Below are 11,599 nucleotides of genomic sequence, written 5' to 3' on the forward strand. Positions count from 1 at the left end.
GTAAAATTGGAGAAAGTTTGTGATGCGGCCGGTGGGCGGTGCTTGGTAGTGGTTTGACAAATTTCTCATTTCGAGGAACATGATTTTTTTTTTTTCAGATCATCTGTCTCATGCACTACTGTCAGGATATAGTGACCGTTTAAAAAAATTACTTTTTATCATATTTGCTCAAAGTTAACGACTGCAGCTTTAACCCAAGTAAAAGAAATTACAGGATATGGTCTGTAATATACATTCAGCAGGACAAAGCCAAGAAAGAAAGCTCCAGACAGGATTTAAATCACTTACCAGCACAGTTAATATTAAATATGTTATGCCTCATGTCTTATAATGTGCTACACTCAGTGATAATTAGCAGTGAGAAGGACGACATCGTCTGCAAACTGTAGAAATCCTGCCTGAATTAACTGATGTCAACCCTCAGCAGCTGTTTTTTTGACAGTCCAACTAGGGATATCAATTGACAAATATGGAGAAAAGAAGTTTATTTCATGATTGGCATCATAAGACATTATTTAAAAGTTGACCCAAAAAAAGTTTTGGCATATCTGAGAGATAACTGAACTGGAGACAATAAGTTGTGAAACATCTGGGTGACTTTATGAACAGGTTAAAGCACCAGTAAGAACGTTTAGGAACCAAATGTCTCTTTCCTGTCTGCGCAGGATCGTGTATCTTTTCCAACCATGTATCAATAAAAATCTGATATGGGAAAGCAGAAAACATGTAAGGGTAATCTTGAAAATGTAATCTTCTAGCACTGATGCTAGAAGACGTGTGGATGTTCTTCCCTTCAGCATCGCGGCCTGCTGGAGTCCGTGTGGAAGAGTCTTTTGAGGACGCGGAGCTGCAGGTATCCGGACAGGAGGATGACGAGGCTTTGGGTCGCCGACCACCAGGTGACGTAGTTGAAGTTGGACAGGAGGAGGTAGTGATCCTTCCCTTTCCTCATGCGGGCGAAGTTGTAATGAAGCCAAATGTGGAAGATCTGATTCTGGAGCTTCTGCACACTCCCCTAAAGCAGACATGTTGCATTGTTTAGTTTCATGTCATTTGTATGTAACTGTATGTCATAGTATGCAATACGCTACAAATGATAGATGTTATATGCTGTATATTGTCAGGAAGTACCTGTAGTTAATTTAACTCTGATAACATTATAATGAATAAATAAGGTGGAGTTAGGGCCCGATCAGATAGAGCATTTTTTTCAGTTTGCTGCGTCTTTTCTCTTTTATAGATTGCTAGGCAACCACTGAATGAGTGCTAACGTTAACTTAACACAAACCATGAACTTTACTCTACCTAATAGTACAGTTTAAATTAATGAAAACAACTTACCTGAAATCTCAAATCTCGCACTAATTAATAGATTACTAATCAATAAATTTGTTGAATGCCACTAATTTCTAACGAAATTGATCTTTCAGAGGTTGTAGCGGGCTCAGTTTTAAAGCTAGAGTGATGATAAACAACGCTCCAAACTTATGTTAAATTTTGGCAAGGAAAAATGTCATGATATGTAAATGAAAATGGGTTCTATGGGTACCCACGAGTCTCCCCTTTACAGACATGCCCACTTTATGATAATCACATGCAGTTTGGGGCAAATTGGGGCAAGTTGGGCAAGTTTGCTAAATGCAGTACCTGTGAGGGTTTCTAGACAATATTGGTCATTGTTTTGTGTTGTTAATTGATTTCCAATAATAAATATATGCACACATTTGCATAAAGCAGCATATTTGCCCACAGAAAAATACCTCAATGCCGGCCAAAGTGCTGTTGAGGACTTTCTCTCCCTCCTCCATCTCGTTCTTTGAGTCCTCAGAGCCGTCGTAGATGACGCCAAAGTTCACAAAGACCCTGATGCCTCCGAACTGGTTGTTGTGGTTCCCAAGACAGATCCGGTAAAAACCTGTTGGGAGGACACTACAGTTACCTCAGAGACGATATACTGTATATAATTCTTGGATATATAATGTGTGTTTCTGATGATCTCACCTGTCACCTCAGTCTGGAAGTTCATTTGACCGACGACGTCGTTCTTTGAAGCCACGAGAACGCTCTGTGGTGAACTGACCGTCACCAACAGCCGGTGGTCATTGGCCATCCCCGTTACCCACTGTACCTGAGTTCACATATTAAACAAGTCAACAAACCCCATGAGAAGACCATCATCTACCAAAAAGTACTGTGTGTGTATCAAAGCCTGATATATAAAGTTAGAAATGCTCATTAGAGCAGGGCTTCTTCAACTCTTATCCTGAGATGAAAATGAGATGAGGTTATAAACATTCAACTTGAAAACTTTTTGACATAAATCTGCACTTTTGCAGGTCTGTGTTTAAGGACTGACAGCAACTCCAGATGAAGTTAAAGGTAAAATCAAAGAAGTCTCTCCTTTTTAATCTCAACATACATGAGCACATATCTGTGTTTCTGCAAGGTATGGGGAAGCTTTTGCACACATTAATTCGATGGCAACATGTTTAAAAGTCAAACTGGATGACCTTGAACGTCACTGTGATAAGCCAGAGGACAAAAGGTACACAGACACAGAAACATACCTTACTGTGCATTCATTTCATGACAGAATATCAAATTAAAAACATATTTTATTTCTGCAGACAAGATGATATTACAGTGATATATTCTCACCATGTATGTCAGGTAGAAGCTTCCACTCTGGTGGGCAAAGTGCCAGAAACACTCCATCCCCGCAGCAGGAACCTCCACGGCAAAGTCATATTTGTCCGACCCTCTGAACAATCCTGCGTTCGCCTCATCGAGGAATGGTTCAGACTTTCTGGTCCAGACGCACTGAGAGCTCAACACTACGAGCAGAGTGTTCAACAGCAGCATGACGGCAGGTCACTGTGGAGGAGGACATGAAGGAGCCCGCTGCTTCCTTCTGTTGGAGATATCAGCTGGAAAATAATTATTAACCACATCTACAAACTCTCAGTCTCAACGCTTGATAACATATCAATGAAACCACAACCATGCACCGTATTTGTTTCAGGCTTGGAGCTGAGAGACACAGACAGGAAGTTAAAGACGTGTTGCGAGACAGTCTAACACAATTTTGGTTTTGGTCTTTTCATGGTATTTATTTACAATAAGAAAAATATAGAATAATACCAGACTTATCCATAGCTTACACTGTCATATTGAGAACATAATTATCATAAATGGCTCCCTATGTAGACCGAAAGATACCCAGTGAACTAAAATGTTTGCTATAATCTCATACAAAAAGAGAACCTTATGGCGGTTAGAATTTAACCAAAAGCTGATGTGCAGAATTACATTCAGGTACATTACCATCATCCATAGAAACAGAAACGTTTCAAGCCACACAAGAATAATAAAGTAATAGTTGTGTAAATTAGGTGAGATTGAGAGTCCTTTTCATGTTGATGATTAAAAGCATAAAACCCCATTAAAATTCTTCCATCTCTCTTTGATTTAGGAAAGCTTTTTCTGTGGCAAATTGTATTTGCAGATTGTCGGGAGAGGAAACAGTATTTTGTTAATTTTGTGTTATAATTTCAGGAGTTATGTTGACAGCTTGAATCACTGCAGCTATATTGATCCAGTTATACAGAATCAACCTCCTTTGTACAAATGCTGGAAACACAGTCTGTATAAAAGAATTGGACGTAGCCTCTGAGAATTGACAATAACGACTCACGTGACTAATGACGTACGTGACAAAATAAGTCAATGTAACTTTCAGTTTCACACGGGACACGGATGGCGGTCTCCTGGTTGAAAGTCTTGTGTTTGTTTGACCCATCAACCACCGACCGTCGAATAACGCCACGGGGGGGTTTACAATGGAGTTACTTGAAAGCCTAGTTCATCACAAACTGTCGCTAAAGGGTTTCCGATGTCGTGGGGCGCCGCCCAGTCGGCGGTGTTTGATGAGTTGGGAGTGAGAAGGGGTTAGCCACAACTGGGTGTTGGAGGTTGGAATGGGCAATTCCACTGCTCTGACAGTCGGGGGCAGTGTTACTCTGAATGTCTATTGAGCTGATGACTGAGTAAATAAGACAACAACAGACAATGAAACTTCAACATACAGTATCTTCCCAAAACTGCTACGCAAGAAAGAACCCCTCTGTGAAAAACATGGTAGCATCTTCCACCTTCATAACGGATGTATACACAGGGGGGGCAGCGGAATAAGGCGTAGGTGTCGCTGCAGCAGGATAACAGACTGGGTCCCTGGCACCAGAGTAGGACACGGGGGCCCTGGCATCGGAGTAGGACACGGGGGCCCTGGCATCGGAGTAGGACACGGGGGCCATAGCACCAGAGTAGGACATGGGGGCCCTGGCACGAAAGAGCCCGAATCCATCATCCCAGTCATCCTTCTCCTCCTCCACAGTGTAATCCTGAAACATCCTGAGCATCACGCTCCCCTGCTCAACCTGCAAAGCTCCGGAGAGGACCTGGAAGATGTCGTTGAGACTTTCGTTCACACTGTTGAACTCGCTTTTGCACTTCAACTGGTTCAGGAATTTGGTCTTGGTGCTTTTCCTGACCAGTTCCTCGGCCGTGGTCAGAGTCATGTAGAGTTGCCAGAGAGCTCTGTTGGTGGTTGTGGAGATCTGGCCTGACCCTCTTCGTTTGATGGACTCTACCAGCTCCTCCATGGCTTTGACTCTTTCGGCGAGACGGCGACAGCGCTTTTTATTGGCCTTCGCCTCAGCAACCATCCAGATGATGCTTTTAGATAAGGTCAAGATTTTTCCTACATACTCCATGACCAGCTGAAAAAACAGAGAGGTATGAGATAAATCAAATAAACCAAAGTGCAAAAAAATCCTGTTGAAAAGGGTGGAGGATTCATTGATGGAGGATTTTAAAGTATTTAAGGAGAGCAAAAATGGGAAAACTGTATGACGAGGGGTAAATCCATATCTGAATATGTTGTTACAGTGCCTCACGCATGAGGCATCCACAGTATATTTAGTTCAATAAAAGTATGATCTGATGCGATATGACCAAAACGTTATGTTGCATCCAAACCATTTTCTTTGAAGGACTGGAGGGGCGGAGTTTACTCACAATCTTTGTTACTTCCTAAAAAGTGTCTATCAGACAGTACGGCCCACATTCCACAGATGCCATGAGGTCTGTGTCAAAACAGGTGTGGTTTCACAGACAAGACATTTTTTTCTTTCACCATTATCTGCATTTGTATTATTATCATTCTGTATTCTTCTAAACCAAAATGTGCAGCCTGCACAGTATAAAGAAAAAAACGAGAGGTTGTCTGCACACTGAAATTTGCAAACTCCCAAATGTTTTAAATTGATGCAACATTTAGACCTACGAAGTCTTCGGCAGGAAAACAACCATGTGAACAAAAAGCAGGCTACATATACGGACAGACAAGACAGACTGACGGCAGCTCTGTGTGAAAAAACACAGTCATCTGCAAAAAAGTTGAACGATCATCATGGTTACAGATAATAAGCCGTTAAACGCATTAATCTGTTACTCAAACTCAACTCCCCGGATCAGATTTCACATCTTAAAGAACACCAACGCGGCCTCCTGCGTCATTTTAATGCAGGTCTGTTTTCAGTCTCAATGCCAGCCAGCTAACAAGTTTAGCTCCCTTCTGTCATAAAACAACCTACACACAAACACACCTTTTCACATATTCATCAAGAAAACACACACTAAAGCACACAGATTCAACGTATAGAAACACAAAACAAACAAACAAAATAAAACAAAATGTATATAATTTCAAACAGCATCTAAAACAAAATGTTCAGCATGAAACTGAATGGAATAAAAACACTGACAGTTAAAGTATTGTCGTCCTGTAGGTTAGGACACCTGTGGAGCGCTCCTAAATATTAGCAGAAATACTGGTTGGAGGTGCTCCTCAGTAAAAAATAAACCAGAAATTAGTTTGTTTGTGGTATAGAGACGGCACCCTAAACATGCATAATCAAGGATCTTTCATTAACATTGAGAGCAACACATTTCACTCAGGAAACGTTTCTAATTTTACTCCTGATCTAACCCTATAAACTACATCATAATGCCCTTTAGAGACGATCGAGTAATAGCACAATACATGATTTACTGAGTACTTTTCTGAGTAAAGAAAGTTTACCTGTCGGTGGATGTTGATGTGAAGTGTCCTGTTGGATTCAGGTGATCAGGTGCTTTTTACGGCTGCCTGTAACTTCACTGTTCTCCTCTGTTGCATCTGTGGCATGTTTGATGTCCTGCATTTTTTGGTGAGTGTTTTAAAAGGTCACAAATTAGTTTGACAGTCAGACTTTTTGTGATAGTTTTGCATCTATTTTTAATCGTTTTTCTTCTCTTTGAAGTAACTTTGCGTCTCTTTGTGGTCATTTTGTGTCTCCTTGTAGGCGTTTTGCAACTATTTTTAGTCATTTTACATCTCTTTGTGGTTGTTTTGCATCTACATTTAGTCATCTTGCTTCTCTTTGAAGAAACTTTGGGTCTTTGTGGTCATTATATGTCTCCTTGTAGGCGTTTTGCCTCTATTTTTAGTCATTTTCTGTCTCTTTGTGATTGTTTTCCATCTATTTTTAGTCATTTTACTTCTCTTTGAAGTAACTTTGCGTCTCTTTGTGGTCATTTTGTGTCTACTGGCAGATGTTTTGATTCTATTTTTAGTCATTTTGCTTCTCTTACAAGTAACTTTGGGTCTTTGTGGTCATTTTGTGTGTCTTTGTAGACATTTTGCATCTATTTTTAGTTATGCTTTTCTTTGAAGTAACTTTGGGTCTCTTGGTGGTCATTTTGTGTCTCCTTGCAGATGTTTTGCTTCTATTTTTAGTCATTTTCCGTCTCTTTAAAGTAACTGTGGATCTCTTTGCGGTCATTTTGGGTCTCCTTGTAGGCGTTTTGCATCGTTTGAAGTTGTTTTGTGCATGTTTGTGGTCATTTAGCGTCTCTTTGTGATTGTTTTGTGGGGGTTTTTCAGCAACATTTTGTAAACCAGGCCCCCTACCCTTGGATGGCAGGAGTCTGTAAAGTCAGCAGTGAAGGGAGTGGATGAGTGAAAATGTGGAGCATGGGGTGTGAGAGGAACCGAAAGCCACAACACAAAGGTTTGTGGAGGAGATCAACTCACCAAGGACTGGCTTGCTGCTCTGTGTTATAGTATACCTGTATGCATGAGGCACACCTGGCCCAGGTGTATACCCAATATGCAGTGCTGATAACATATCACTGTAGATAACTGTTCACTGTGCTCTTGTTCAGTCAACCAACAAAACTATGTAGAAAAAACAGTCAGACAAGTCACCACATTTTGTACGAAAGACATACTGACACTCACACGGATTCATACAAGACCCACAATAAGAAACAAGGCTACACCTGCAGGCTGTTTGAGAGGACTGATGAAAACATCACAAACAGCTCACATGATCATCTAATAGTAACGTTTATTTATGCTTTGTGATGAAATACAAGTACACAAACACAATACCAGAAAGAATACACGCAGTAATCATACATGCAGACAGATTTGGATGTTTTCCACACAGATCTGTTTCTAAACATCCCGACTATAAACGAGTCTGTCAGCAGCGAGGCTTCTCCTCCTCGGTGCAGGTCTTGGTGATGAAGAGTCTTTTGAGGAAGAGGAGCTGCAGGTACCCCGAGGTGACGATGAGGAGGCTGAGGGCCATCGACCACCAGGTGATGTACTGCGAGTTGGACACGAGCAGGAAGTAGTCGGTGCTCTTCCTCATGCGGCCGAAGTTGTAGTAGCGGAACATGTGGAAGACGTGGTTCTCCACTTTGTGAGTCGCATCCTGCAACATACAAGTATTACTGCTACTGTCATTATCATTACAAATACTACTGTTACTGCTACTACTTTTGCCATACTGTTACTATTAAAAATAACTGTACAGTTACAGTCAGAGGTGTGGACTCGAGTCTCATGACTTGGACTCGAGTCACAAATTTTATGTCTTTAGACTTGACAAATAAAAAAAAATTGCAACTGGACTTTAACACCAATGACTCGTGACTTCACTTGAAGCCCAAATATTAAAAATTATGTTATTTAAAAAGTATGCCGTGAATCAATTTATTTCCTGAATCAACTATTGTTAACGTTATTCATTCCCAGCAAGTCGACATTTAATCCACTTCGTTTGAACCGATTCGACAGCATCCAATCAAGTTAAAACTATTAAGAACGAACGGGACGTTACCGAGCGCCAGTTGGAAAAAATCCTACTAAAGATAAATTCATATGCGTACAAATACTATGCGGTGGTTATATATAAAAGGAATTACCGTATGCAAAGCGTGTGGGTTGAAGATTACAAACAGAAATGGAAATGGCATTATATTTAGCGAAGAGCGGATTATGACTTGTTCAGGACTCGAAACTCAAAGTTTAGAACTTGAGACTTACTTGTGACTTGCAAAACAATGACTTGGTCCCACCTTTGATAAAGTTAATAAATACAATTTACAACAATTAGTACTCCCTTCACGACTACTCGTACTAAGCTGTCAGAGCTGCCACAGAGCCACACTGTCACTAACTGCACTCCCTGCATAAATATTATCTCATTTTGGGAAAAATTAAAAAGCGATTTCAGAGAGAAGCAGACAGAAGAAACTACAATATGTATTTGAAGGATATATCAGGACGTCAAAGTGATTCAGCACCAAAAACAGGTTAAAAAGATAAAGATAGAAGCTAAAGCCTACAGATCACAGTGTAAAAGTGAACCACGATCACCTGGCGATCGAGAAAATTAAGAAAATCTGAAATGACTGCATGAGAGTCTATGGAGCAGAGCCGTACAGTTGTCGGACCCTGGTCAGAGCTGGCCGATGCTACGCTATGATTGGCCAATCTGAGTTTAAGGGGCGGGATTTAGCGAAGGGTCATTTTTCCGCTTATCACCATAGGTGCCGCCAAAGAGAAAGAAACGGAGATCTTCGAGCTCATAACTTTTAGTAACATATTCAATGCAGGACTTTTACTTGAAGTGGAGTATTTTCACAGTGTGGTATTAGTACTTCTTAAGTAAAGGATCTGAATACTTCCTCCACCACTAATGCTAATGTGTGTGTGTGTGTGTGTGTGTGTGTGTGTGTGTGTGTGTGTGTGTACCTCTATGACGCTCAGTGTGTTGTTCAGGTCTTTGCTGACTTCCTCTTTCTTCTTCTTCTCTTCTTCCTTGCGCTTGCCGGGGTCTTGGTAGCCGTCGTAGTAAACGCCGAAGCTGAGGAAGACCTGCATTGTGCCGAAGCGGTTGTGGAAGTTGCTGAAACACATCTGATAGAAACCTGGAGAGACACACAACAAGTGAGACAAAATACACACAGTATATAATATTATAGAGGTGACACGCATTGATCTGTGTGGAAGCACAACTTCTGTCCTGAAGGTCAAACTTGAGTGATGAAGGTTATTAAGATCCATTTTTCTGGTCCATTTTTTTTTGACAATGTTTGCTTAATAAAAGCAGCAGGTGTGGAAGAAGTATTCTGATCTTTTACTTCAGTAAAAGTAGCAATACCGGAGTGTAAAAATACTCTGTTACAAGTAAAAATCCTGCATTCAAAATTTAACTGAAGTAAAAGTACTTATTATGCAAAATAATATATATTATATTACTGGATTATAATTATTGATGCATAAATGTGTTATCACTTTAATGGTGCAGCTGGTAAAGGCAGAGATCATTTTAATTATTTTACTGCTGGGTAGTTTGTGAATTTCACCAAGGGTTCAATAAAGTTTTATCTTTATCCATAAAAATACATTTTAATTTATTTGTTGATAATATTTTGTATTATTATTCTGAATCTGCAAAGTAACTAAAGCTGTCAGACAAATGTAGTGGAGTAAAAGGTACAATATTTGCCGAAAACATGTAATGGAATAGAAGTATAAAACTACATAAAATGGAAAATAATATTCAAGTACAGTGATTGCACTTAGTTACTTTCCACCACTGAAAAGGAGGCACACGATGCTCAACCATCGCGTAAGTTAAAACAGCACAAATGTTTTTCTCACACTTGCTTAACAATTAAAGAGACAGCGCAGCTTCATTAACATGAAGTGAAAATATAAAACTAAAGCTGTTTGTGTCAGTCAGACAGACAGACAGACAGTCAGACAGACAGACAGCTACCTGTTTCCTTGGCCTCAAAGTTGATCTGACCCTTTGCATCATCGACAGTCGACACTATGAGACTGCTGGGAGCGTTGACGGTGACTGACAGGTGTCTGTCATGGCCGACTCCCGTCACCCACTGGACCTACAGACAGACAGACAGAGCGAGAGAGAGAGTTCACTGGAACACAGAGTTACATATAGTATGTCTGCACATACTGTAGGAATGTCAGAATACTGAACACAACATTTTCTGCCAAAGTCCGAACAATATTAATTGTTTTCTTTGAAGGATTTTCAGTATCTTCTTCTATCTTCTTTGCCTGTGTTCTCCTCGTTGTCTTAAAAGAAGTAAAACCTTTGGAAATAGCTATTTAATCTTATAGAGAAATACTTAGGGTTTGAAACCACAGTTTTTCAGGGGGTTTAAAACTGAAATAAAATATAAAAAATGTTAAGGCCTCTGTGGTCCTTCTTACCATGAAGTTCAGGTAAAATCTCTCTCCACGGTGAGCAAAGTGCCAGAAACACTCCAACCCTGCAGCAGGAAGCACCACGGAGAAGTCGTACTGGTCGGTGCCCCAGAACAGCTCCTGGTCCGTTATGTTGGGGTGGGGGTTTGTGAGGGGCCCGCCGCGAACCGGACCCCAAAACACAAGGACTAGAAATACGCAGGGAATCCTGAAAAACATGTCTGAAAACATGGGAGAGCTCCTCTCTGAATGAAAAGGTGTCGGTCAAGTCTGCGTGGAGAGATCTGAAATGATTAACTGGCAGCAACATGTTGCCTCCATCAGTGGGAAAACTGGGCTGCCTTCACAGATGGAGTCACTCTGTGATAGAGAGGAATAACTGTTATATATTTTCTGTTTACTTTAACGGCGATGTACAAGTGAGAAAATGGCTTATAGTAACATTACATATTGTTCTATAGTCTGTGACTGTTAGTCTGTAAATAGTTTCAATTATTTCTCTCTTGCTCCACACTGATGCAAAAGTACATTTGCTAGTGTTTATCTTAACTGCATATTATTACAGTGATGAAATAAATCCATGTCTAAACCATTTAAAGTTTTAAGTTAAGTACTTAAGTAAAAATACTGATGAGGATTATTATTATTATTATTATTATTAGCCTAATGTCATAACACAACAGTGCTGTGGAAATTAGACCTGTTTTAAAATGTGCCACTATTATCATTATTCTAATGGCTTTCTGTGTCTCTTTTTCAGGATGAGACAAAGCAGAGTGGAGGACATTTTCCACAAAAAGAACATTGCATTTATTCCTTTTACATGAATTTACAATACAAGCTCTTGTTTTAATTTTATTTTGGAGAAATTGTATGTTGGACTGAAAATAGATTACAAGTAAAGACTGGTGTGAAATAATGCCATAATAATATTCTTGTTTTATGTATATGTTTATAAGAGAAGAT

The 11,599-nt window shown here is 40.1% G+C and overlaps 3 protein-coding genes across 3 annotated transcripts; all 3 read right to left on the reverse strand.

Moving 5' to 3' along the window:
- Positions 1 to 460: 460 nt before the first annotated feature.
- LOC141767097 (transmembrane emp24 domain-containing protein 6-like) lies at positions 461 to 4,082 on the reverse strand. The gene is made up of 4 exons (XM_074634342.1): positions 2,659 to 4,082; positions 2,002 to 2,128; positions 1,761 to 1,915; positions 461 to 1,015 (listed from the first exon to the last, which is right to left on the reverse strand). The coding sequence occupies exons 1-4, from the start codon at positions 2,860 to 2,862 to the stop codon at positions 794 to 796; spliced, it is 708 nt and encodes a 235-aa protein (XP_074490443.1). The 5' UTR covers positions 2,863 to 4,082; the 3' UTR covers positions 461 to 793.
- LOC141767098 (uncharacterized) lies at positions 4,081 to 6,323 on the reverse strand. Its single transcript, XM_074634343.1, has 2 exons — positions 6,143 to 6,323; positions 4,081 to 4,778 (listed from the first exon to the last, which is right to left on the reverse strand). The coding sequence occupies exon 2, from the start codon at positions 4,770 to 4,772 to the stop codon at positions 4,104 to 4,106; it is 669 nt and encodes a 222-aa protein (XP_074490444.1). The 5' UTR covers positions 4,773 to 4,778; positions 6,143 to 6,323; the 3' UTR covers positions 4,081 to 4,103.
- A 1,108-nt stretch (positions 6,324 to 7,431) lies between these two features.
- On the reverse strand, positions 7,432 to 11,546 carry tmed6 (transmembrane p24 trafficking protein 6). Its single transcript, XM_074633489.1, has 4 exons — positions 10,640 to 11,546; positions 10,179 to 10,305; positions 9,149 to 9,324; positions 7,432 to 7,823 (listed from the first exon to the last, which is right to left on the reverse strand). Exons 1-4 carry the CDS (start codon positions 10,862 to 10,864, stop codon positions 7,590 to 7,592), a joined length of 762 nt encoding a protein of 253 aa, XP_074489590.1. The 5' UTR covers positions 10,865 to 11,546; the 3' UTR covers positions 7,432 to 7,589.
- Positions 11,547 to 11,599: the final 53 nt, after the last annotated feature.

This window comes from Sebastes fasciatus, chromosome 4, assembly GCF_043250625.1.
Source record: "Sebastes fasciatus isolate fSebFas1 chromosome 4, fSebFas1.pri, whole genome shotgun sequence".
Classification (NCBI taxonomy): Eukaryota; Metazoa; Chordata; class Actinopteri; order Perciformes; family Sebastidae; genus Sebastes; species Sebastes fasciatus.

Coding starts and splice junctions, on each gene's coding strand:
- tmed6 (XM_074633489.1), bottom strand. CDS start 10,864: ATGTTTTCAGACATGTTTTTCAGGATTCCCTGCGTATTTCTAGTCCTT. Junction 10,306..10,639: donor GATTTTACCTGAACTTCATG/GTAAGAAGGACC, acceptor GTCTGTCTGTAG/GTCCAGTGGGTGACGGGAGT. Junction 7,824..9,148: donor ACACACTGAGCGTCATAGAG/GTACACACACAC, acceptor TGTATGTTGCAG/GATGCGACTCACAAAGTGGA.
- LOC141767098 (XM_074634343.1), bottom strand. CDS start 4,772: ATGGAGTATGTAGGAAAAATCTTGACCTTATCTAAAAGCATCATCTGG.
- LOC141767097 (XM_074634342.1), bottom strand. CDS start 2,862: ATGCTGCTGTTGAACACTCTGCTCGTAGTGTTGAGCTCTCAGTGCGTC. Junction 2,129..2,658: donor GCTTCTACCTGACATACATG/GTGAGAATATAT, acceptor ATGTGAACTCAG/GTACAGTGGGTAACGGGGAT. Junction 1,916..2,001: donor CTTCCAGACTGAGGTGACAG/GTGAGATCATCA, acceptor TCCTCCCAACAG/GTTTTTACCGGATCTGTCTT.